Below are 26,792 nucleotides of genomic sequence, written 5' to 3' on the forward strand. Positions count from 1 at the left end.
ATAATTATAGAAAAAAATAAATAAAAAGGACTATATCCATGATCATACATAAAAAAAAAAAACGAAACCCATATACAAAGATTGTGCCCAGAACACCATTCTTTCCAAGTCAGGAATTGTTAGTGCAGGTGGCTAAGGCTGCACATCAGATAAGAAGGGAGGTCCAAGCAAGGAGCCTGTGGTATGGATAATGGGAGGAAAGAAAGCTTCTGACGAGAAGGCAGCCCATAAAGCCTGTGTTGAGAAAGAAGGTTGCAGCCACCAAGAAACCAGCAGCTGAGAAGAAGCCAGCAAGAAAGAAACCTGCTACAGAAGAAAAGTCTTGGGCATAGATGCTTAAAAATTTTTATTCCATTTTGGACAGCTTATTTTTAATAATAAAAATATAAGCTGTTGCAGAAGATTAAAGAGTACAGCCTTCAATGTGGATTCAATCTCAATGCCAAGAAAACAAAAATTTTAACCCCTGGACTGATAGGCAACATCAGGACAGATGGAGAAAAGATTGAAATTGTCAACAACTTCATCTTAGATCCACAATTAACACCCTTGGTTTCAGCAGTCAGGAAATAAGGAGACACATTGCACTGGGAAAGCCTGCAGTTACGGACCTTTCCAAATTATTGAGAAGTAATGATGTCAGTTTGAGGACTACGGTGCATCTGTCCCAGGGCATGGTCTTTCTGATCACTTGCTATGCATCTAGAGAGCTAGACAATGAATAAGGATGACAGAAGAATTGATGCCTTTGAGCTGTGGTGTTGGAGAAGAACATTGAACATCCCATGCACTGCCAAAAGAACAATCATATATGTTTTGGAGAAAGTGCAGCCAGAGTGCTCTTTTGAGGCAAAGATGATAAAGCTTTGTCTCACATACTCCAGGCATGTTGCTAGGAGGGGCTCTTTCTCAGACAGGGACGTCATGTTTGGAAAGGCAGGAGGGTGGTAAAGGAGAGGAAGACACCTTAACCAGATGGATTGACACAGTGACTTCTGCAGTGAGCTCTAGTGTGTTAGGAAGTGTGAGGATTGCACAGGATAGGACAGAGTTCAGATCTGTTGTTCATAGGGTAGCTATGGGTTATACATGACTCAACAGCACCTAACAACAGCAGCAACATTTTAAATATCAACAGCACCTAACAACAGCAGCAAATTTTAAATAAAGACCTTTTTTTAATCTTATTAACAGCATTTATCTTTCCTCAGTCAAACCCTGATCCAATCACTTTCCCCAGGCTGCCTGGGGAGTTAAAGGGAAAGAAACACATAGGGTAGGCAAGACATAGGGGCAGAAAACCAACAAATTATGGGAGGTAGAGATGGCTCCTTCACATGGTGAGGAGGATCAGAAAGACCACCATCTGGCAAAAGAGCCCCATGGTCTCTGAGAGGGCAAAGCCCAGAATGGCGTAGGAGAAGAGTTGCTGCTTCATAGAAGTATTCCTGTCATAACCAATGATGAAGCTCCCAAACACAGTCCCAATCTTAGCTCCGGAGCCAGCCACTCCAACCGTGGCAGCCCCAGTCCCAATGAACTTAGCTGCTGTGTCAATATCCGTTGAGATAGTTCTGATTTGGAAGCTGCAACTAGGGATGAATGAAATCAAGGAATGTGGGGCTGTCAAGCAGCTGAAGTTATCATCTGTCAGTGTTCCTGGTTGTTTCAGGACCACTGCAGACAATGGATGGGTCAGCAGCTGAGAGGCACTCCTGACCAGAGGAAAGGCGGAGACAAATTTGGTGCAGGTATACATTTTGAGGGGATGAGGGGATGAGGGGCTGTGGCAGGAAAGCTGCTCCTAGTGCAGAGAAGACAGAGCAAGACCTACATTTCTCTTTTAAAGAAATCAAAAGATGTGTTGCATTGGGAAAATCTGCTGTCAAGGACCTCTCCAAATTGATAAGAGTAACAATGTCAGTTTAATGACCGAGATGAACCTGATGCAAGCTATTGAATTTTCAATTGCTTCCTATGCATCTAAAAAGTTCAACAATGAATAATGAAGACTGAAGAAGAATTGATGCCTTTGGCATCAATTGCAGTGTTGATGATAAGTATTGAGTGTACCACGGACTGCCAAGAGAACAAACACATCTTTCTGGAGGAAGTACAACCAGTGTGTCCTTCCTTCCTTCCTTCCTCCCTCCCTCCCTCTCTCCCTCCCTCCCTCCCTCCTTCCCTCCCTCCCTCCCTTTCTCTCTCTCTCTCTCTCTCTCTCTCTCTGGCTTTAACAAACAGAAATTTAGTATCTTGCCATTTAGGGCCTAGAATTACAAGTACAGGGTGCTAGCTGTAGAGGAAGGCCAGTTCTGGTGAAGATGGGGAGAGTCAGCCCTTGTTTCCTTCTGTGTCTGGGGATCTGGGGTTCCCTGGAGACCTCCATGCATCTTGGCCTTCTCTGGTGTCAAAGAGCCTTGTTGTGCAGGGGCCCAGGTTCAAAGGCACTTCTGCTCCTGATGATTATTTCATGGTGATACTAAGGCCCCCCCCCCCAGTGTGTTCTTTAGAGGCAAGAATGGTGAAACATCATCCCATATACTTTAGACATTTTGTCAAGAGGGGCCAGTCCTTGGAAAAATATATCAATCTGGGAAAGTTAGAGATTCAGTGGAGGAGAGGAAGAACTTCAAGGAGGACTGATAGAGTGACTGTGAGACTGAGTTTGAACATGACAGGTAATGATCATGATGACAACACAGGGTGAGCACAAGTTCTGATATGTTGTTCGTAGGGTTATTATGAGTTGTAGTTTACTCAAAGGCACCTAACAATTGTGATAACTGATTTGGGAAAGAGTGGTTAGTGGATGTTAAAGCATAGGTTAAAGATTATTATGAGACATCGACACAATACATCTGATTACTTATTAGTTATTGCTGTATTGTGCTATTGTGTCCCTTGTGACTCATAGTGACCCTGTGAACAATAGCTCTGAACCCTGCGCTATCCTGAGACAACCTCTGACACACCTGCCCCCTTACCACGATCACTCTGTCAATCCATCTTAATCAGAGTCTTCTTGTCTTGTGCTGTCCCTCCATCCTTCCAAGCATGATGTCCTTCTCCAAGGATTAGACCAGCATGCCTGAAGTATGTGAGACAGAGTTTCAAAATCCTTGCTTCCAAGAGCAAACTGGTTTCACCTTCTCCAGGACAGACATGCTTGTTCTCTTGGCAGTCCATTCAATATTCAATACTCTTCTCTAGCACCACAACTCAAAGGTGTTGATTCTTCTTCTGTCATTCTTAGTCATTATCCAGCTTTCAGTTTAAGTTGCATAGCAAGCCATTGAGAAGACCACATGAAGACTTAATAGTTACAAAAGAAAAAACATGTCATTTTACAATAGAGAGATTTTAAAAAGAGTTGAATCTGATTATTTATCTAATGATGAGGAAATGATCATATAGCTATACATTATGTAACATTCTTCTTGTAATAGTTTTGGGTTTTTTAAAAAATACCAATATTTTGAAAGAAATGCCAGAACTAAGGAAGTTTGGAGGACTTCTAGAGTAAAGAATACTATAAAGAGAAGACAACTCAATTTTATGTCTGGTCTTTGAATTTTAGATATGTTAAAAAAATAGCAGTGGAGGATATTGAGACAACTGGGGAAATATGATTATGGACTGATTATAGTATTGCAACAATATTAGATTTCTCGAGTGTATTGTTGCATTCCAATTGTTTTAAATAGCACCTTTATATTATTTTCCTAGAGGAGACTCTCCACTAGGTGAATTGACACAGCAATTGCAGTAGTGGACTTGAGAGTGTCAGAGATTGTGAGACAGGCACAGGATAAGACAAGTTTCAGCTCTGTTGTTCAGGATAACACAAGGTTTAGCTCTGTTGTTCATAAGGTCACTATGAGCTGTCTTCAGTTCTATGGCATCTAACAACAACAACAACAACCACTATGGGAAATCTTTTTGGATTGCCAAGAGAACAAAGAGATATGTCATGGGAAAAGTGCAGCCAAAGTGCTCCTTGGAGGCAAGGATGGTGATGCTCCCTCTGACATACTTTGGACATTTTGTTAGGAGATGCTATTTCTTGGAAAGAAAAATCGTGCTTGGAAAGGAGGGTAAGCAAAAGAGAGGAAAACCCTCACTGGATTGACACAGTAACTGCAGCAGTGGGCTCAAATGTGTCACAGATGATGAGGCTGGCACAAGATAGGACAGAGTTCAGGTTTGTTGTTCACAGGGTTTTACTCGACTGAGAGGCACCAAACAACAACAATATGGGTCATAAAGATGGAAGGAATATACATGTTCACCGTACCAATAAGAATTGGTCATTATTCAACCATTTTAAGAGGTAGCATATGATCAAAACTCAAAGGTACTGAAAGAAGAAGTTCAAGCAGTACTTGAAACAAGATTCCAGGAATATATATAATACCAACTAAGACACTTCAACAAACAAATGCAACATCACAAGCACTCACTCAAGAAATTCCAAGTCAATCTACTGGAAGAGATCCATAACTGAGCACATTCCAAGGGAAAATAACCCAACAGAATGTTGAAATCATTGAACAATATAATTAAAACACAAAGCAAAATTTTTCTAAAGATAACCCAAAAGCGGTTGCAGAAGTTTATAATAAGACAAAGGATTTCTACAAATTAAAGATTCAAAAGAGAATGTAAGAAAAGGAATATCATTGCTGATGCCGGCTAGATATTGGCTGAAAACAAAGAGTACTAGAAAGAGATTTACTTGTATTTTACTGACTATGCAAAACCATTCAACTGTCTGGATGACAACACATTAACAGATGAGATTGCAATGACTGAGAACCCCAGAACACTTAATTGTGCTCATGCAGAACCTGGACATAGAGCAAAAAGCAATTATTTGAACAGAACAGTGGGGATACTGCATGATTCAAAGTCATGAAAAGTATGTGTCAGGTTCCTATCTTCTCATCATACATATTCAATCTGTATGCTAAGGAAATAATCCAAGAAACTAGATTATATGAAGAAGAATGTGACATCAAGAACTGGAAGAAAACTCGTTAACAATTTGTGATATGCAAACGACATAAACTTCCTTGCTGAAAGCAAAAAGAATGCGGAGTACTTATTTATAAAACTAGAAGACTATAGTCTTCAGTATGGATTACACCTCAACATAAAACATGAACCCTTACAACCTGACCAAAAGCAATATTTTATGATAATTGAATAAAAGATTGGTGTTGTTAAAGATTTGGTGTTACTGTGATTCATGGTCAATTCCTGTGAAAACCACAATCAGTAAATGAAATGACACATTGTATTTGGTAAATCTGTCGCAAAAGACCTCTTTAAAATGTCAGAACACAAAGATGTTGTACCTATGAAAGTTAGACAAGGAATGAGGAGGAGTGAAGAAGAATTGGTGTCTTTGAATTGTGCTGTTGGCAAAGAACATTGACTACATCATGGGAACTCTGGTAGCATATCTATAGCATGTTGCACTGTGAACCAGTGGAAGTTTGAATGCACCAGGAGCTCTACATGCAGGGAAAAGATGGTTGGGTCATCTCTTCCCACCACAAAGTATAGCCTCAGAAACTGGAGAGAGGGTTGTTTTGAGTGGAACAGATGCCAAGCCAGTGTGTATGTGTGTGTGTGTGTGTTATTGGGCTTCCAGAAAGATGAACAAATCTTTTTTGGATGAAGTTGAGCCATCATGCTGCCTACTTTGGCTAGACTTGAACTTGCATACTTTGGTCATGTTATTTATTCCCTGGAAAATGACGTTGTTGTTTTTGTTCTTATGTGCCGTCGAGTCGCTTGCGACTCATAGCGACCCTATGTACAACAGCCCTAAACTCCGCTCTGTCCTGTGCCAATCGCACCGTCTCTGACACTCCCATCCCAATTATCCCAGTCACTGAATCAATCCACCTCATAGAGGGCCTTCCCCTCCTGCACTGTCCCTCCACCCTCCCAAGCATGATGTCCCTCTCCAAGTACCGGTCTCTCCTCACAACATGTCCAAAGTATGTTAGAAGGAGCCTCAGAATCCTTGCCTCCAAGGAGCCACCCAGTTTAACCCTTTCCAGGACAAATCTGTTTGTTTTCCTAGCAGTCCATGGTATTCTCAATACTCTTCTCCAGCACTACAGCTCAAAGGCATCTATTCTCCTTCTATCCTCCTTGGTCATTGTCCAACTCTCTGATGCATAACAAGTGATTGCGAAGACCATAGCCTGTATCAGACGCACCTTAGTCTCCAGAGAGACACCATTGTTCTTAAGTACTTTGGAGAGGTCCCTAACAGCAGACTTTCCCATGGCAATGCACCTTTTAATTTCCTGGCTGCTGGTGCCAAGACTGTTAACTGTGGAGCCAAGCAAACTAAAGCTATGAACAATCTCAATCTCTTCACCATCCATCCTGACACTGCCAATTGGTCCAGTGGTGAGAATCTTTGTCTTCTTGACAGTGAGCCTCAATCCATATTGTAGGCTGCAGTCCTTGACACTCTGCAGCAGGCGCTTCAGGTCCTCTTCAGTTTCAGTAAGCAGGGTTGTGTCATCCGCATAACGCAGGTTGTTGATCAATTGTCCACCAATCTTGACCCCACATTTCTCCTTATAGAGCCCAGCCTCCCGGATAATCTGTTCTGCATACAGATTGAAAAGGTATGGAGATAGGATGCATCCCTGGCATATGCCCTTCCCAATTTTGAACCATGCAGTGTTCCCTTGCTCTGTTCTGATGACTGCCTCCTGGTCCAAGTATAAGTTTCGCATTAGAACGATCAAGTGTTCTGGGATTCCCATTCTTCTCAGAGTCAGCCATAGTTTGTTATGAAAATGACGTTATGCTTGGTAAAGTGGAAGGTCAACAAAAATGAGGATGGTGGAAGTATATAGAGGTGGTTCTGAAGAAGGCACAGGATTGGCCAGGGATTTATACTGTTGTACATGGAGTCCTCATGAGTAGGCACTGATTTAACAGCATCTGGGCTCAATGAGGAGAAATGTGGCATCAGGATTGGAGGAAGAATCATCAACCCTGCTTGCTGAAACTGAGGAGGACCTGAAACACTTGCTGTAGAAGGTAAGGGACTGCAGTCTTCAGTGTGGACTGAGACTCAATATCAAGGAAACAAAGATTCTCACCACTGGGCTGATTGGCAGCATCATAATGGATGGTGAAGAGATTGAGATTGTTCACAGTTTTGGTTTGCTTGGATCCACAGTCAACACTCTTGGCACCAGCAGCCAGCAGCAATGGGGAAGTCTGTGGTTAGAGACCTCTCTAAAGTACTGAAGAGAAAACTATGTCAGTCTGGAGACTAAGGTACTCCTGATACATGCCATGGTCTTTGCAATCACTTTCTATGCATCAGAGAGCTGGACAATGATTAGAGATGATAGAAGGAGAATTGATGCCTTTGAGCTGTGGTGTTGGAGAAGAGTATTGAATATACCATGGACTGTTAGGAAAACAAACAGGTTTGTCCTGGAAAGAGTGAAGCTGGGCTGCTCCTTGGAGGCAAGGATTCTGAAGCTTTGTCTCACGTAATTTGGACATGTTGCAAGGAGGAACCAGTCCTTGCAGAGGGACATCATGCTTGGGAGTGTGGAGGGACAGCGCAGGAGAGGAAGACCCTCGATGAGTTGGATTGATTCAGTGACTTGGGTAATGAGGGTAGGTGTGTCAGAGATGGTGAGATAGGCACAGGATAGGGTGGAGTTTAGGGCTGTTGTACATAGGGTTGCTGTGAGTCACAGGTGACTCAATGGCACATAACAACAACAAGAAGGAGACAGAAGCAGGTAGAAAGAAGTCAGCTTACCCATACAGAATATTTGATAGCTTCAGACCACTTAATACATGGAAGAGTACTTGAACTCTACCCTAGCAGAGCAGGGGTAGAGACAGCTCTGCAGACAAACAAATCAGTTTGATTCCAAGTGTTACATTTGAATGTCTTTTTTACTCCCCCCCCTTTCTTTCTATTATTATACTAATTTATTTACAAAATTTGAATACACTGTTTCCCAGAACAGATTCTCCCAATTTCCCCTCCCCTTCCCATAAAATTGTACAACCCCATCTCTTTTGTGTTACCAGATGGATCAGAACTGCATCAACAGTTGTATCAGCAGGGCTTTGTCTCCTGGAAGTGCCCTTTGGGCCTAACATGCCTTCTTGGACAGAAGAAGGCAAAGTGTAAAGGATTATATTTGCTGTGTCTTTACCCTATCCTTGGTTTAGAGGGTCCCCACAACCTAAGACTCTAGAGAAAAGCTAACTTTCATTATGGTCCTTTCAGCAAGGGCTCAGAGTCTCTGTTCCCAGTTTTTATCCCTTCTCCCAGAATGGCTTCCTAGGAGAAAGAGAGAGTGAAGCATTTGAGTATCCACTTAAGAATGGAGAGTCTAGAATCCAGGCCCAGACTCTTCATTACAGACTTGCTCACCTCTCTACAGCTCAGTCAGTGGAAGTGAGAGCTGTGTGTGTGTGGGGGGGTCTTGAGAAACCTATGTTCAGTATTGAATCCTCTCAGCTGGAAAAGCCCTTACATCTATGAGAAAGAGACACCCAGCTGGTGTTGACTCACCCATGGCCTCAGTGTCCGTTCCTACTAAAGCAGAGAGCATTTCCTGTGCCTTTATTTCACAAGTCACTTCTCTTGCTCACACTCTGGGCTCCAGAACTGAGACGGCTGCTTCTCCTCTTAGATACCAGACAGCTAGTTCTGGTTTCTATTGGCCAGGACCATGGCCAAGACCCTTAGTGACCATCTCCTGCACTCCTTGGAGGATTTAGCACCCTATGACTTTGAGAAGTTTAAGTTCAAGCTGCAAAACACCAGCCTGGAGAAGGATCATCCCCGAATCCCCAGGGGCCTAGTGCAGCTGGCTAGGCCAGTGAAACTGGCCTCTCTGATGGTCAATCATTACGGGGAGGAAGATGCCATTCGGCTGACCCTGCAGGTCCTTCGGGGCATCAACCAGCGTCTGTTGGCGGAGGAGCTCCTCAAGGCTACTGGTCAGGGTAAGGGGTCATCAAGCCCCTCATTTCCCCATCCTGTCTACTGCTTTTTGGTGGGGATGAGGTAGAAGGTGATAGAGGGAAGGTATGCACAGATAAATACATTCTGACTTGGGTTTAGAAATCCCAAGTCTATTGGGTGTTGAATTAGTAAAGATTGTTAAAGTTCTCATACAACTTTAAAAACAGAAACCAAAAGAGACAAGCATTCTACTGTCTGGATCAGGAGAGACAGGAGTTAGAGACCCTTATATTAGAGAACTCTTCACTCTGTGATTGACCCTTTGTCTCTGTCTTAGCAAAGAGGGTTTCATGTTAGCAAGCATAGATCTGTAGTCTCATTGTTATTCACCTCATTTCAGTCTGAGTTCCTCTTTAACACCCTTTGTTGTGTTCTCCAGCGCCATTGAGTTTGATTTTAACTCATGGTGACTCCTGTAACAGGGTAGAACTACTTCATAGGATTATTTTAAGGTTCAAAGCCTTTTTTTAAAAAATATTTTTTGTAGGCTTAATGTGAGGTCAGTTTAAAAAAAATTCTTCCATGTTTGCATTTTTCTTCTATTTCTAAACTTTGAGGATACATTGGAAACATAGAATAATTTTTAAAAATATTGATTCTTTATTCTGTGACAGAGTGATAGAACTAAATTGCAAAGTGTCTGGTTCTTATATAATCTTATGAGTAGAATTTCAAAATTACCTTTTAGTTTTAAATCTTATTACTAGTATCTTTCTTGCTTCTTACCAGTTACTGAACCAGTTTTTGGTAGCTTAACAAATGTTTTTTTTCCTAGATAGCCAATATCAAATGGTTTTAAACAGCCTTAAAGAATTTTAGTAAGAACCTTAACAAACCAAAAGGTTAGGCACTTATTAGGAATTCTTTTCATTTTCTTGCTGGAATCAGCTGGGTATTTCAGGGGTTCTTTAGCAAATATTTGAGTCCTATTTTATTAGATTTCTTTACTTACAAAACTATTACCAAATTCATACTGAAGTGTGTCATGAACCAAATTTTTTAAAATATTTGTTTAAGATGGGGAGAAATCAATAGTTACACCTTGGATTGCTGCTTGAAAGTTTTTTAAGATTCTGTTGCTCACCAAAGTAGGATGTAGAACATTGTCTTGTGGACTGTATTATGCCAACTGATAGTTTCATGAAGCCAGAGGTCCAACAACTCATTCCATCATGGTATTTGGTTATGACTAAGATGTCTAGGTAACTTTGCTGCCTGTTGATGCTATCATATATGTAGATAAAGTTACAATATATACAAATGTGCATGGAGAGCTATCACATGTCAAACTTTTCGCCTGTCCATATCTGTTTATTTTACCTGTCTGCCTGAGTATTTATTCATTGAGTAGTGCTTGTTATTGCTGATAGAGCAGGATTATGTGTGCAGTAATGTTTAACTTTGATGTCTATGCCTCTTGGGCACTTTTCTAGTCTTCCCTTTCTCTGGTGATATTGTGTTGATCACTCCAATTTTTTTTAAATTATTATTAATCTCCATGAAAATTTACAGAGACTTCGGATTTCCATTCATTCATTGTTACACTTTTCTCCCCTCCCAACCCTCCACCCTGGTACACTACCCTCTTGGAAAAGTAAAAGAAAAATTCTTTCATTGTTTTACAATCCCTCCTCCCAGGTCTACTCCATTATACAGCCTTCACTTTGCACTCCTGTCATGACAAAAAATACCTACTAACATATCCCTCTTAAACAGTTTTCTCCCTCATCTGTTTCAATGCAGTATACATTATTAAACCCATCTTTCTCAGTATCCCCCCAACCCTGAGGTCAGTCCTGTTTTACAACAGTGGCACCATGCAGTATTTGTCCTTTTGTGACTGAGATGATCACTCCAATTTTTTAAACATTGGAGGCCACCAGTGTGTTAGCCTGTCCTGTGCATGTTCCGATTTTTGTGTAGACCTTATAATGAAACCATTCTTGTCATTTCTGATTGTTTAAACAGCGTCCTGAGGTTTCCAGGCAAGCTAGGTTTTATGTTTTGGTGTTTGTTTGTTTGTTTGTTTTAACACAGCCGATCATTTAAATTTGCTGACCTGCATAAATTAAGATTGTCTTTAAATCACACAATCAAAGCAAAATACAGAAATGCCCAAGTTTCTGAGGTTGTATGTGTTCTTCATGGCCCCTAGTTTCAAATTTTGGGGCAGCTTGGATGTTTGCAATCTTCTTTACTGGTTGATTCTAAATAAGTGAATCTTGTACATTTATAATTTTAAACAAGGAGTTCTGATGTAAATTTTTTTTCACAAACAAATGGAAAGGTTTATTAAGATGATAAGATAGAGACATAGCTGGTGAAATATAGGCCATGCAAAGAAGTTAATGTAAAAAATAAAGAAGGAAAAGGGGTAAAGGACCCCCGGAAAGACAGAGTAGTCCCAAGCTACCAGTTACTCTAGGGGAGAAAAGTACTGGCCTTGTGCTCCTGTAAAGATTACACCTCCATGGAGCTCTCTGGGGAAGTTCTGCTCTGTCACAAGGGGTTGCTACAAGACAGAACCAACTCTACAACACACAACACCAATAACATAATTGTAAATAATTTTTTTACTGTGAGGTAGGGTTTTTATTTCTAGACTGAGATTCTCTGTAAGACTTCATTTGATATAAGTTTTCTTGCTTACTAAATATGAAAAGAAAAGTAATATTTGAGAAACACAGAAAAAAATCACTAATGTGTTTCTACTTAACGATGGGAGTACTGGTGGCGTAACCCTCACGGGGCTGTGTGGCTGGTCCAAAGGCTTCTAGAGGAAAAGATGAGCAATCTTCTCCTGTGTGATTTACAGTTGCACTAACCAACAGAGGGTCAGTCATGAGTTGGTTCCAACTCCATTGCAATGAGTTGTTTTACTTAACAGTAATCAACTGCTGTTGTTCTAGAATGTTCTTAACTTTCACTTCTCTCAGTCTGAGGAAATTCCGTCTTTTGGCCCTTTCCCAACTCTTTGTCCTAAAAATGGGGTTTTCATGCTTTTGTATTTTGCTTGTCTTTCAGACTATCCTATACAAGAAGTTGGGGCTGATAGTTCCCCCATGTCTTGTTCTGATGAGAGTAAACCCAAGGGCCTGAAGATACCAGATGGTCCAGAAGGTGATGAGCAGTCTCAAAGTGGTGAGGGAATAGCCAGCCTGCACTCTGTCCAGGCTGAGGCTGGAAAGGGGCCCCAGAAGAAACTCCAAGACAGGCGGAGAGATCAGAGCCTGGATGGGCAGGGCAAGCCAGGAAGCAGGAACATGACACCACTTTCCAAGAGAGGACCATCCCTGTCTTTGAACAGACTGTCTGGAGAGAAGAGCTGTGGCTCCAGTCCCAGGCTCCGCAGAAATGCCTGCTCCAGCAGCATGCTGCAGAATCTCTCCAGGCATTCCTTTTCTGGGACCCTGGGAAGGAGAGAACCCAAGAGAACAGAACCCAAGAAGAGACCCAAAAGTCTTGAATTTGCTGATTCTTCAGGAGGGGGAGGCCCCCTAAATCCAGAAACTCTGCTGACTCTAAAGGAAATAATAATTGTGACTCCAGACTCTGAAACCACCCCCAAGATGAAGACCATGCTAGGTGTTGAGACTTCAGTGGCTCCCGAGAAAGGTTCCAGGAATCCAGAACATTCTGTGATTCAGGAGGGAGGAATATTCAGAAATGCATTGACTGATATATCCTTAACTGGAGGAACAAAAATTCAGGAGCATCCAGTACCCTTGGAGGAAAAGAAAAATGGGGTTCCAGAGACCCCCCAAAAGCTCTGTGAATCTTCAAATCTAGAAGCTCTTTCAACATCAGAGAAGAGAAGATCCCAGAATTTGAGACATGTGGCATCCTTAGGTATGGAATCTGTAAAAATGTTCTTTCTCAAATTTCCTCTTGTCTCAGGATCTTCTCCCATAAGGATGACAGCTTAGGAAACATGATGAGCAGTCCCACCTTGTCACATGGTGTGGTGTGAGCCAGAATCAACTCAAAGGCTTGTAACACTAACCTCCTGACATGCCATATGAAGTTGTCGGTACATGAGCTTTTTATATTATTTCTACCTCTGGGACAGAGGTCCATGACCCATTTGATGATTTGCTAGTTGGTGGACCCCGAGGGGGATAATGGTATGTGTGCACATTGTCACAAAATATTGCATCAAATTTCAGTGAGTTTATGGTTGCTTTGAAATATATCTTTAGAATTTTAATGACTTTATAAACTGCCATAAGAATCTAAGAAAATCCCTTCTTACCATGACTCTAGAGAACCTCTTTCTGGGAGGGGCAGGGCAGAGCAGAGCAGGGACCATTTGGCTAAAATCTTGTTAGGTGCCAACAGATTGGTTTCAACTTATGTTGAACATCAGAATGAAAGGCTGTTCATTCCTGCTCCAGCCTTACAATTGCTGTTGTACCTGAGCCCATTATTGCCATCACTATGTCAATCCAGCTCATTGAGGGTCTTCTTTTTCACTGACTTTATCAAGCATAATGTTTTTCCCCAAAGACTCATCTTTCCTGATAACAATGCATGTGAGATGAAGTCTCTTCCTCTTTATTTCTAAGAAATATTCTGGTGCCATATATTTCAAAAGTATTTGTCCTTTTAACAGTCTATGATATATTCAATATTCTGAAATTGAAGGTTGAAATATAGGGTCTCTTTAATTGATGGAGTAGTACTTCGGATTACATGTGGTTGTATATGACAGAAATGTGAAGAAAGTACAGTGATTTCAAAAAGATGGATGAGTCCTCTTTCACAGAAGTGATACAAAAGTGGAGTCTGGGACAGACATGGCCCTCTAAGGATCAAGGACTCAGACGTCTGTGGTTTACTTAACTCCACTGAGATTGCTCCTGAGCTCATGGTCTCAGGTATTGGCATTATAATTTCAGAGATGAAAGGGAGTTAGTGGAGACAAAGTACATATGACAGCCCAGGGAAGTTTCTGGCCAGAATATGGTCTGAAGACCCCTCTTGGGCTGCAAAGTAGGTTGAGAATTTTGGGGAGGAGAGGGATAGTAGTCATGTGGACAGCCTTGATTTTATCAACCAGTAAGGAAGTTCGGTCATGATTGTTGAGGGGCACCATTAGTGTAGTTTCTTTAGATATGTGTTGGGAACTGTGGTTATAGATTGAGCGTTTTCTTAGTTACTGACAACTTAGTTACTGAGTGCTTCTGTAACAGAGATACCATAAATGTGTGACTTGAACAAACAGATATATTTTTTTATATACACAGTTTAGGAGATGGAAAGTCTGAACTTGGGGTGCCAGCTGTTCAGGAATCTCCTTGAGTTTCTGCTCCAAGCAATCTTCATGTGGCTTGGCATTGCTCGCCTTCCATCTTTCCTTGTTTCTCCTGTTGTTGTGCATTGTTGGGTTGGAACAGACTCATAGCTGACACTCCAGTGGGTTTTCAGAGGCAGTAAATGGCATGGGAAGAAACTGCCCATTTTTCTTCTACAGAGCAGCTAATAGATTCGAATCATGTGCCTTTAGGTTTGCAAGTTTTACCACTAGGCCACCAGAGCTAGTTATTTAATCTATTTCTCAAGGAGTGCTGACTCCAGATACACCCTACTCCAATCTTGCCTCATTAGTGTTTAAAAGCAATTCATTCTCAAATGAGATTGTAGCCACAGGCAAAGTAAGATTTACAACACATCATTTTGAGAAGGCACTATTTAATCTACATCAAGGGATTTCCATCTAATACTTCTCTTGTCTCCCGTAATTTCTGCATTATGAAGTTGCCATTATGATCCTGGTCAGGGCTACTAACAACTCTTATGGTAAGATTCCATTCTTCCTTTTTACCAAATGCTCTTTGAACTTCAGTGTGAGCAGTGGTCCATTTTGTCTGAATGAAGATTCAACAAACATTGCCGAAATGCTTACTATGTATTCCCTGCTGGAACTAGGGATATGGTTAGAGAAAACACACGTGCACTGCCCCCACCGGGCTCTCAGACTGGTTAAGGGAAGCCTGGAGAGGTTTTTAGGGGCAAACTCCAACACTCATTGACACACTTTTATGTGATCTATTAAATCTGTGTATGTGTGAAAGGCAGGGAAGTTATAGCAAAGGCCCTTATTTGGAAAGGACTTTCTTTAGAATAAATGTTTAGTAGTTTTATGTCTTTAGGAAATCATGAGCTATCAGCCCATGACCCAAAGGCTTATTTCCTGCCTCCTTCAATAAGAGTCTGGTGGAAGGACCCTTGATGTGGTCTGAATCTGACCTAGACTCCTGCTCCTTCTTTTGGGCCTTGCTGCCTCCCTTTAATAACATCTTGGGTTTCTCACTCAAGATTTTCCCACTGCCTTGTCGCCCAGCAGAACTGGCTGGTGGTCCCTCTGTGCATGGCTCCATCAGCTGCTCCGAGGATCATGGGGCCTCCATCCGTCACTCACTCAGCTGCTCCCAGTGCCAGGCCCCGCTCCTGAGGAAACAGCAGAAGCTGCCACAGTGCCTCAGCCCTGAGCCCCCACCCCAGTGTGAACGTCATATGAAGCAGCCCTGTCTGCTCTTCTGCGAGGACCACAGGCAGTCCATCTGCCTCATCTGCAGCCTGAGTCAGGAGCACCGAGGCCACCAGGTGCGCCCCATCGAGGAGGCTGCTCTAGAATACCAGGTAGATGCTCCCTGCCTGCAGGTCCTTTTTGGCTAGGCATCTGCACTGCACACACCTGGCCTTGCTTCCATCACTCTCCTAGCAACCCTGGAGGTAGGTGCATCCAACAGTCAGAACCCTTAGCCTTCAAAGGAGAGGACTGAGCAGTGGAGTGCTAACCTAAAGGTTGGGGCTTTGAATCCTCCAGTTGCTCCACAGGAAAGCAATGTGGCTGCCTGCTTCCATAATGATTAACTGGGAAGATCTAAAGGACAGTTCAACTCTCTGCTGAGGAATTGCTGGGCATTGGAATTGACTCAACAATAGTGGGCTTTTAGGTGCTGCCAATGGCAAAAACATATCATCCAGCTCAGCAAAGGGAGAATTCTAAGGGAGAGATCCGGGGAACACTGGCATGGCTGAATCCAAGAGATCTTTGGGACCCTGGTTCAGCATCTCTTGGCTCTGCTTCTCTTTGTGACAGTGACATCCTTCCTCTTTCCTGATCACCCATCCCCCTGGGCTCTCACCTGCAGCACTATCAACTTTAATCCCAGGGCCAAATTTCCCCCTCTGGATTTGGTTCCAATGACAGATGGTCAATGACTCATTGTAGCCTCTCAAAGACTGTTCCCCAACCCACCCCCCAGGAGCAAATTCACTGGCAGCTGGAGCATCTGAAGGAGCTGAGAAAATCCGGGGAGGAGCAGAAATCTCAGGGAAATAAGGAGACAGCCAACTTCCTGGTAAGTGCTGTGCTCAGGCTTGCCCAGGCTCATCCCTGTGGAGGTGAGCTCACCAGGCACAGCGAATGAGTGGAGGTCTCCACCAGTTGTTCAGGTACATGGGGAAGCAGAGACAATGCTGCACTCTAGTGATTGCCAGCTCCTGCTGATCAGGGAGCAGGCTGGCATCCAAGGAGAAGCTTGTTCCTGTGGAAGGAGGACTGACCCACTGGAAAGGGTTATCTCTGAGAACCCTGTTCCACTTTCTCATCCTCCCCCCATAACGCTGATGGGTGCACCAGTGGCTACTGAATTGAGGAAGAAGAGAAGAGACTTAAATATTAAACACTTCTGTACTGTTTTAAGGAGTGTGAGAGTGCAGCAGTTAAGTACTCAGCAGCTAACACAAAGGCTGGAGGCTTGAGTCCTCTAGCAACTCTGTGGGAGAGAGATGTGGTAGTAAGTGTCCACGGACATGGACTATGTTGTGCTCACATTGTGGCAGTTCTGCTATGCCTGCTATCATTATGAGATTGTTGGGTTTGGTATGTTTTCATGATTATATTTTTTTCTTTAAAATTTTATTTGAAAAATTCAAATTATTAAAATAGATATTTCTTTTAGATATTTTTTTTTCAATATGAAGAATTGTAGTAAGTAGAACTACTTGGTCTTCTGTTGAGCTGATGTGTAGCCTAGTGGGCATGAACCTGACTCTTTGTGCTGTAACACTACCTTCAAGTGACCCCAGGTGACCCTGGAGGATGGAGTGGATCAGCCCAAAAGGGCTCCAGGGCTGGAAATCTTTACAGATGCAGATGACTTCATCTTTTTCATGCAGAGTGGCTGATAGGTTCAAAGGGCCAATCTTTCAGTGAGTAACTGTGTGTTTAAACCACATCACCACCAGGACCCTCTTTTGTGCTCTGAGTTTCTTCCATTTTCTTTGGAAGTGGCATGGCCCCTCCCTATAGGCCCCAGAGCCTTGGCCCATCTGCGGCATTCAGTTTATTGGACATTCTCTTCCTGTCTGGCTTTCAAACTCCTGGCAATTCCAGTCCATTCTGTGCCCATCACACTTCAATGGGTAGTGGGCAAAAGCAACAGAGGGCAGAATTGTGGTGGGGACAATTCCTCCAGGACAGAGCTCAGAGCTCACTTTATGGCAACTCCTGAATGATAGGAAAAAATCACAGCTGGCTGGAACTTGTAGATGGAGCAATGGCTAAGGATGCCCCAAGGAGAGAGAGGCAGGAGCTGAACCACTCTGGAAAAATCCCAGGAAGCCAGAGGCTCCAGCTTTCCATGAAGACACACTGACAAAGACTCTAGTGAATGAAGATGCTGCTTTTGACTTGTTAAACTCTCGGGAAGCCTTGGTGGCAAGTGGGCTAAGCATCAGACTAACCGAAAGGTTGATGGTTCATACCCATTAACCACTCTGTGGGGGGGAAAGATGAGGCAGTTTGTTCTCATAATGATTTGCCTAAGACCTCAAAACTTCTATAAGGTAGTTCTCCATCATGTCGACTGTTAGAAGCTGGGACTGACTTGGTGACAGTGGGTTTGGATTTTTTTATTTCTTAAGTTCTTAGCAGATCTAGAGGTGGATGCAAAAGATGTCCTGGGCTCCCTCCTCCTCCCTGAAGAATCTTTTGCATAAGAAAGAGGGGATTGATGACAATTATCATGAGCCATTGTGCTAAGGTGGGGAAGGCCAAGTTTATCTATACACAAATGGCCCCACTGACCCTATTTAGTGTGCAGGTGAGTCAACTTTCTGGAGTGTCTGGAGTGTCCAGGTGGGTGGTCACAGCCTTGAGAGTTGATGTCTTTTCTTTAAATTTAATTTTTAAATATTTTTTATTAATACTTTAATGAAAGTTTACAGAAATCTTGGATTTTCCATTCATTCCTTGTTGCACATTTTCCTCCCTAACCCCCCCAGATTGCTTTTCTCTTTAAAAAGATTCTTTCATTGTTGCACAATTTCCTACTTCCCCCTGCCCCCAGTCCAATTTGCTATGAACCTCTTATTCTGGACTGTTGTCCTGCAAATAATACTTAATCATATATATATATATGTCTTATTGTTGTGTAATGTAAAATTGAAACCAACCCATTGCATAGGAGATTTCCCCAACGTTCTCCCATAGAGCATCTGGTGGACTCGAATCACGTGCCTTCGAAATTGTAGCACAGATTCTTGCCAATAGGACATTAGAACTCTGTATATATTTGATTAATTTTATATCTAGTTGTTGTTGTTATGTGCCATCGAGTCGCTTGTGACTAACAGAGACCCTATGTACAAGAGCTCTAAATGCTGTTCTATCCTGTGCCAACCTAGCCATCTCAAATGCACTTATTGCCACCGCTCCAGTCACAGAATTGATCCATCTCATCGAATGTCTTCCTCTCCTTTGCTGCCCCTTCACTTTGCCAAACATGATGTCCCTCTGAAGGACCAGTCCCTACTTGCAACATGCCCAAAATATGTCAGACGAAGCTTCAGAATCTTTAACTCCAAAGAGCCTTCCAGCTTCACCCTCTCCAGGACAAACCTGTTTGTTCTCCTAGCAGTCCATGGCATATTCAACACTCTTTTCCAGCACCACAGCTCAAAGGCAACCATTTTCTTTCTATCAACCCTATTCACTGTCCAACCCTCTGGTGCACAGCATGTAATGGCGAAGACTATAGCCCGGATCAGGTGCACCTTAGTCTCCAGTCTGAAGTTGTTGCTCTTCAGTACTCTTGAGAGGTCCCTCACAGCCGACTTTCCCAATGCAATTCTTCTCTTTATTTCCTGGCTGCTGTTACCAAGAGTGTTGACTGTGGAGCCAAGTAAACTAAAACTGTTAACAATCTCAATCTCTTCACCATCCATCCTGATGCTGCCAATTGGTCCCGTGGTGAGAATCTTTGTCTTCTTGACATTGAGCCTCAATCCATATTGTAGGCTGCAGTCCTTGACACTCTGCAGCAGGTGCTTCAGGTCCTCTTCATTTTCAGCAAGCAGGGTTGTGTCATCTGCATAACGCAGATTGTTGATAAATTGTCCACCAATCTTGACCCCACATTTCTCCTCATAGAGCCCAGCCTCCCGGATAATCTGTTCTGCATATAGGTTGAAAAGGTATGGAGATAGGATGTATCCCTGGCATATGCCCTTCCCAATTTTGAATCATGCAGTGTTCCCTTGCTCTGTTCTGACGACTGCTTCCTGGTCCAAGTATAGGTTTCGCATTAGAACAATCAAGTGTTCTGGGATTCCCATTCTTCACAGAGTCAGCCATAGTTTGTTATGATCCACACAGTCAAATGCCTTTGCATAGTCGATGAAACACAGATAGACATTCCTCTAGTATTCCATTATGTGAATATACCACAGCTTCTCTATCCATTCGTTTGTTGATGGGCACTTGGGTTGCTTCCATCTCTTAGTAATTGTGAACAACACAGCAATAAACATGGGTGTGCAAATATCTGCTTGGGTGGCAGTTCTTGGTTTCTTTAGGGTATATTCCCAGTAGTGAAATTGCTGGGTCAAATGGTATTTCTATTTCCAACTTCTTGAGACAGTGCCATACTGCCTTCCATAGTGGTTACACCATTTTACACTCTCATCAATTGTGAATAAGAGTTCGTTTCTATTTTGTCTATAACCTTGCCAGCATTTATTGTTTACTGCTCTGCTGAACTTTGCTATTGTTACTGGAGTAAGATGATATCTCATAGCTGTCTTGACTCGTATCTCTCTTAGAGCTAGGAATTTTGAACTTCATGTGTTTATTTGCCATCTGAATATCTTCTTTGGAGAAGTGTCTGTTCATATCCTGTGTCCATTTTTCAATTGTTTTTTTTTTACCTTTATCTCGTTGAGGTGCTGGAACATTGTAAAAATTCTAGATATAAGCCCATCAGACATGTCATTGTCAAATATTTTTCCCCAGTCTGTGGCTTTCCTTTTTACCTTTTTTGCACAGGGATTTGATTCTTAGACAATGCCATTCATCTATTTTATTCTCTTCTGGTTCTAGGTTTTCCAGGATGCTTGGAAGACTGTTCATGTTGTGGACTAGGGCTTCTAGAGTTCTCCCAACCTTTTCTATGATGAAGTTTATGGTCCTTGATTTTACTCATAGGTTCTTGATCCACTTCGATTTTTGTGTATGGTGTGAGATGTGGGTCTTGCTTGAGTTTGTTACAGAGAGTTTTCCAATTTTGCCAACACCATTTGTTAAAGAGGCTGTAATTTCCCCACTTAATTCATGTTGTCTCCTTGTCAAAAATAAGTTGACCATAGTTAGATGGGCTGGTTTCTGTGTTCTCAATTCTATTCCATTGATCTCTGTGTCTGTCACTGTACCAGTACCACACTGTCTTGACTGCCAAACTGTGGAGCAGGATTTGAGATCAGGGAGTGAGATGCCTCTTGCCATGTTTCTATTTTTCAGGAGTATTTTGCTTATTCGAGGTCTCTTTCCCTTCCAGATGAAATTGGAAATTACCTTTTCCATCTTGTTGAAGAATGGAGTTGGGATTGCACTGAACTTGTAGATTGCCTTTTGTAGAATTGTCATTTTCACAATATTGAGTCTTCTATTCAAGAGCATGGTATATTCTTCCATTTCTCCAGGTCTCTTTTTGTTTCTTGTAGTAATGTTTTGTAATTTTCTTTTAAACTTTTTTTAACATTAGTTTTAATGAAATTTTACAGACACTTAGGGTTTCCAGTCATTCATTTTTGCACTTTTCTCCCTTTCTACCCCCTCCCCCAATTCACTCCTTTTTTTTTCTTCCACCTTTTTATTATTATGAATAACACTGGTGTTTTATGTAAGTTTTTGTGTAAATACATATTTTACATCACCTTGGATATATACCTAGAAGGGGAATTATTAAGTCACATTGTAATTGTTAGGCCAAATAGTAATTTTCAATTTAAGTTTCTGAGAAACTTTCCATAGATTTGTAACCTTTCATTTATACTAGCAGTATGAGTGTTTCCAATTCTCTATGTATTTGTCAATCTCTGTTATTTTCCATTTTTTAATAGCCATCTTAATAGGTATGAAGTAGTGTATCACTGCAGTTTATTTTGTATTATTTTAATGACTAATGCTATAAAGCTGTTCTTTGGAGAACTACTGGACCTTATGTTTATTTTAAAAATTGGATTGCCCTTTTTATTGCTGAGTTGTAAGAGGTCTTTATACATTTGATTATCAGACCTTTAATAGATATATTTAATTTGCAAATATTTTTCTTCCATTCTGCACATTTTTTCACTTCACATTTCAATTCACTCTTTAAATAGGTCTTTTGTGTTTCTAGTTCAATTTACTGCCAAGTATTTAATCTTGTGATTAGCTATTGTAATGAGTATTGTTTTTCTTAGCTCCAGTTCTGTATTCTCTTTGTTACTTTAGAGAAAGCCAATTGATTTTTGTCCGTTGATCTTGTATCCTGCCACTTTGCTGAATTGGTCAACTATGTACAGTTTTCTAAGTATACTATCATTTCATCTGCATACAGAGATAATTTTACCTCCTCTTTGCCAGTTTGGATACCTTTTATTTCCTTCTCGTCTTATTGCTATTGCTAAGACTTCCAATACCATATTGAATAGGAGAGATGATAGTGGGCATCCTTGCCTAGTTCCTGTTCTTAAGGGGAATGCCTTTAATCTCTCTCCATTGAGAACAATGTTGGCTCTCTGGTTGCGTATACACTTTTTACTATGTTGAAGAAATTCCCCTCTAAGCCTATTTTGTTGAGTGTTTTAATCAGGAAAGGGTGTTGGATTTTGTCATAGCCTTTTCTGCATCAGTTGATATAGGATCATGTGGTTCTTGTTCTTTGGTTTGTTAATGTAATGAATTACACTGATTGCTTGTCTTATGTTGAACCATCCTTGCGTACCTTTTATGAATTCCACTTGATCATGGTGAATTACTGAGAGCTGGTGTCTGGAAGGCCTGTGACAGTCTTACACTGGTTTTCAGGGAAAGACAGAGGTGACACCTAGTTTGAGACCATTTTCTAAGAGCCAATCATTACCATTCTTATACTGTTCAGAAAAATTCCAGACAACTTTGCCCCTGCTCTGGAATCTAGGCCTTCCAGAGTCTGCAGAAGTCCTTAGAAAAACTAAACAGACAAGTTCAAAGGACAGTATTGGCCAGGGGGAAAACTCAGAAGGCAGGATCAGATAGGAAAGAATGAATGGAAATGGGAAGAGTGTGAGGATTGCATGGCAAGGGTCGCAATTAGTGTCACAGATAAAAATGTGTCTGAGTTGTTGAAGTGAAAATTATTTTGCTCTGTAAACTCATGTAACTATCAATAAACTGAACCCTAACCCACTGCTGTCAAGGTGATTTTGAACCTCTGTAGGGTTCCTGAGGTCATGCATGTTAACAACTGCAGACTACCTCATCGTTCCCCCACAGAACTGCTGGTAGGTTTGAACAGCTGACCTTTCAGTTAGCAGTCCAACACATAACACACTATATCACTAGGGCTCCTTTTCTTTGTTTGTTGTTGTTGTTGTTTTTTTTTTTGTTGTTGTTCTTGTGTACCATTGAGTTCAATCTGACTCGCACAGGAAGAGATTCCCCTTCCTTCTCCAGTGGAACATCTTGTGGATTCAAACTGCGCACCTTCTGGAAGCAGAGCTTCTTGCCACTAGGCCACCAGAACTTAGGGCTCCTTTGAAGAACACACATACATTATAAAAAGGTGGAGGAAGTTTGCTTCTTACCCACCCAAGAGGGGGGCTTGTGGGGATTTCCTGGACATGTGCTGCTTTTGTATCACAGCACAAAACACACCTCCTCCCTGCCACTGTCCCCCCAGAAACAAACTGAAGCTCAGAAGCAGAAGGTCCAGTGTCAGATGAAGCAGCTGTGTCGCTTCCTGGAGAAGCAGGAACAACTGTTTGTGGCCTGGCTGGAAGATGTTGGCCAGATCATTGGTCAGATGGGAGAGGAGTACGGCAGCCGGGTGTCCCGGGACATCGCTCTTCTGGATGAGCTCATTGGAGAGTTAGAGGCCAGGCAGCACCAGCCAGCCTGGGGACTTGTGCAGGTGTGTGTGGTCTGTCTTTTCCAACACCCTACCATTGTCTCATTGGATGACCCAGAGCCCAGCAGTGCTGTCCATCCTGCTAATGAACAGGGTCCTTAAGGCTGGTGTGGGTCCTTGACAACTCAGGACATTTTCAGTACTCATGAACTAGGAGAGGACTGAGTCACCAGCCTCCTGAAAGTCCCTGACATCTATCCAAAGAGAGTAACAGGACTTGGTGGCTGTTTCATTGCATGACCCAATTAGGCTGTCCCCTCAGGTTCTGAGAATGAAGGAGAGATACTCCAGTTTGGCTGACTAGGGATGGGAGCTCCTGGAGGGAGCAGCCTGCAGGCCAGGAGGAAAAGCTAGGAGTCACAGTAGTCCCCAGGAACTGGCAACTCAAACCTTCCTTCTTTTCTCTCCTAGGACATCGGAGCCACCCTACACAGGTACAGAGTGTGCACTGGGGGTGTGCATTGGGGTTCCTATGCTTAGGAAGATGGTCCCAGAAGAGAGAGATTCTTGCAATTTAAGACCATTGGGGAATAGGGAAAAGGATGGGGAGTCAGGCTATCATGATGTATGATAACTGCTTCCCAGGCAATTCACCTCATGAAAGCTGTGTGGCTTTCCTGCCTGGGGTGTCTGCTCCTTTGGAGCAGACTGGTGGAAGGAAGTTTGAGGGAGAATGGGAGAAGGCCTAGAAAAGTGATTCTTTGACATTCCTGGAGTTATGAGAACTTTGTGAAATCCCATTTCTTGGTGGTGTCAAATAAGTGAGGATGAACGAGTGGGTTTCAGGTGGCAGGGAATTTGATACTCTGTAGGTAACTCCCAACCTGCGACGAGACAGGAGTATCAATGAGTAGACCTCAGAGTCCTTGAGGCTCCAGAACGCCAAGCTGCAAAGCACTCAGCTGCTCCCACACTCCAGGTTTTCCTGGCTAATAGTCTCTTATCTCCAGGGCCAAGATGGTGACTATCCCAGAGCGGTGGGCCACCCCTTCCGAGGTGAAAGAGAAGCTCCACCTCTCCTACCACAAATCTGACTTTATGGAGAAGAGCATGAAGCGCTTCTCCGGTATGTGGGTTCTTGGGGCAGATGTGGCATCGTGCATGCCCTTCCTGGGGCCCAAGCAGCTCAAAGTCCCCTTGCCTCCTTTCTCCCTCTCCCCATTGCCCCTTGATGCTGATAATCCCTGGGACCTAACTCAGGCTTCTCTGTTGCCTTTTCTCCTTTTAGAAAGTCTGAGTTCGGAAATGGAAATGCTCATTGGTGAGTGAGTTTGTGCATGGCAGGGATACTGACTGAGGTTAGTTTGACAACCCCTTATGCTGCTGAATTCTGAACTTGATTTAGAAGACAGAAAAACATGTGGAACAGAGGCAGAGGAAAAGCCATCAAAGCCCCTTGCAGGCTTTGTGGATAGACCTTGTGCCTGATTTGTCTGCCTGGGTTAACTCTTTAGATGAGTAGAATTCCCAGTGGAGGCAGGCTCTGGTGCTTGAGAGTCACAGGTTACATACTCCATGGGCAGTGGGGCCTGAGCAGGGAGGTCCCTGTCTTTTCTTATTGTGGAGACCCGGATAGAACCATTGTTGTTATATCTCATAAGGACAATTCCAACCCATAGCACCCCATATGGGAGTAGACTTTACCCCTAGGGTTTTGTTGTCTGTAGTCTATATGGCAGCAGATCACCTTGTCTTCTCTTGTAAAGTTTCTGGGTGAGTTGGGTTAGAACTGTCAACCTTTGGTTCAGCAGTGAAGCACTTAACTGTTATGCCACCAGGGCTTCTTTGGGTAGACTTAACCCCTCTGAACAAGAAAGCTTAGAATATTTTTGTCTCTCTTCTTCTGCAGCTTCAAAACTAAAAGCTGCTCAGGCACATGCAGGTAAGTCTTCAGGTCAAGGCATGTCCTTGGACTGCTACGTTCCTATGTTCTCCCCCGTTGCTTCCAGAAAAGTGGTCATGTCCATGTTTTCTGAAGGTGGGATGATCCTTGAGGATGCTGTCCATGGAACCTCCACCTGAGTAATGTCACTCTCTCTGCAGTTGATGTGATTCTGGATGCAGAAACTGCCCATCCCAACCTCATCTTCTCTGATAATCTGAAGAGTGTGAGACTTGGCAACAAGCATCACTGCCTGCCTGAACACCTGGAAAGATTTGACAGCTGCTTTCTGGCCCTGGGCATTCCCACCTTCCTCTCCGGTCGTCAGTACTGGGAGGTGGAGGTAGGAGATAAGACAAGCTGGATCCTGGGAGTGTGCAAAGCATCCATGAATCGCAAGGGGAGCGTAACTCTGTCAACTGAGAATGGCTACTGGGTGGTGATGATGACAATGCAAAAAGAGTACCAGGTCTCCACCTTCCCCCCAACTCATCTCTGGATAAAAGAACCACCACGACGGGTGGGCATCTTCCTTGACTGTGAGACAGGAGAGATTGCCTTTTACAACATGACAGCCAAATCTCATATTTACACATTTACCTGTTGCTCACCCTCAGGGCCTCTTCAACCTATCTTTGGCCCTGGTACCAAAGATGGTGGGAAGAACATGGACCCTCTGACCATCTGTCCAGTGTGTGTTCAGAAATCCTACTGAATATCCAACACATCGCATTTCTTTCCCAGCATCTCACCTTATATTCTGCATTCATACACTCAGCAGTCATTATTGCACATCTACTAGGTGCTAAAACCTCTTTAGAAGCAGGATAGTGAAACCCTGTCTCATCTACTTTGGATACATGATTAGGAGGTGGGGCAGTCACTTGAGAAGGGCAATCATGCTTGATAAAGAAGAGGGTCAGTAAGAAAGAAGACTGACCATGGCTGCAACAATGAGCAGAAGCACAGCAGTGGTAGTGAGGAAGGCACAGGACTGGGCAAGTTTTTGTTCTTGTACATGGACCTTTGACAGGAGTTGGAGCCAATTTGATAGTATCTAACACCAACAACAAAACATTGAGTGCCAAGTGTTTGAGGTACTATAACAAATAATAGAACAGTCCTTGTGTCAGAGTTTATAGGACAGTAGCAGAAGTAAGCTAGATACACAAATATTGGGAAATCACATCCACAAAAGGCACACGGTGAATTTCAGAGGAAGTTGCTGTTGCTTAATAAACACTTGCATGAGTTAGCATCTTCTGCTGCTCCTAATGAAGAAGATTCTGCCCTTAATTTTGCTCCCTATTTGTCTCCTTATTTTTCCCTTCCTTGTCCAGAGGACATAGGAAGTGTGGAAAACCCCAAGCAGACTGGGTTGTTTATAAAAGTATTTTTGTACTTAGATTAATAAACTATGATTCTTATA

General features: G+C 42.7%; 2 protein-coding genes and 1 pseudogene across 2 annotated transcripts; 2 read left to right on the top strand and 1 right to left on the bottom strand.

The window, feature by feature from the left end:
* LOC102870892 overlaps positions 1-1,257 on the top strand; it is a 7,355-nt pseudogene extending 6,098 nt beyond the window's left edge.
* A 76-nt stretch (positions 1,258-1,333) lies between these two features.
* On the bottom strand, positions 1,334-1,759 carry LOC102871300 (ATP synthase F(0) complex subunit C2, mitochondrial-like). The gene has a single exon (XM_006897482.1). It carries the CDS (start codon positions 1,757-1,759, stop codon positions 1,334-1,336), a length of 426 nt encoding a protein of 141 aa, XP_006897544.1.
* A 6,988-nt stretch (positions 1,760-8,747) lies between these two features.
* MEFV (Mediterranean fever) lies at positions 8,748-26,078 on the top strand. The gene is made up of 10 exons (XM_006897483.1): positions 8,748-9,024; positions 12,068-12,892; positions 15,387-15,685; positions 16,315-16,410; positions 23,254-23,484; positions 23,893-23,915; positions 24,432-24,547; positions 24,710-24,742; positions 25,331-25,363; positions 25,525-26,078. Exons 1-10 carry the CDS (start codon positions 8,748-8,750, stop codon positions 26,076-26,078), a joined length of 2,487 nt encoding a protein of 828 aa, XP_006897545.1.
* Positions 26,079-26,792: the final 714 nt, after the last annotated feature.

Source organism: Elephantulus edwardii, unplaced genomic scaffold, assembly GCF_000299155.1.
Source record: "Elephantulus edwardii isolate Elephantulus edwardi_28Jun2011 unplaced genomic scaffold, EleEdw1.0 scaffold00209, whole genome shotgun sequence".
Taxonomy (NCBI): Eukaryota; Metazoa; Chordata; class Mammalia; order Macroscelidea; family Macroscelididae; genus Elephantulus; species Elephantulus edwardii.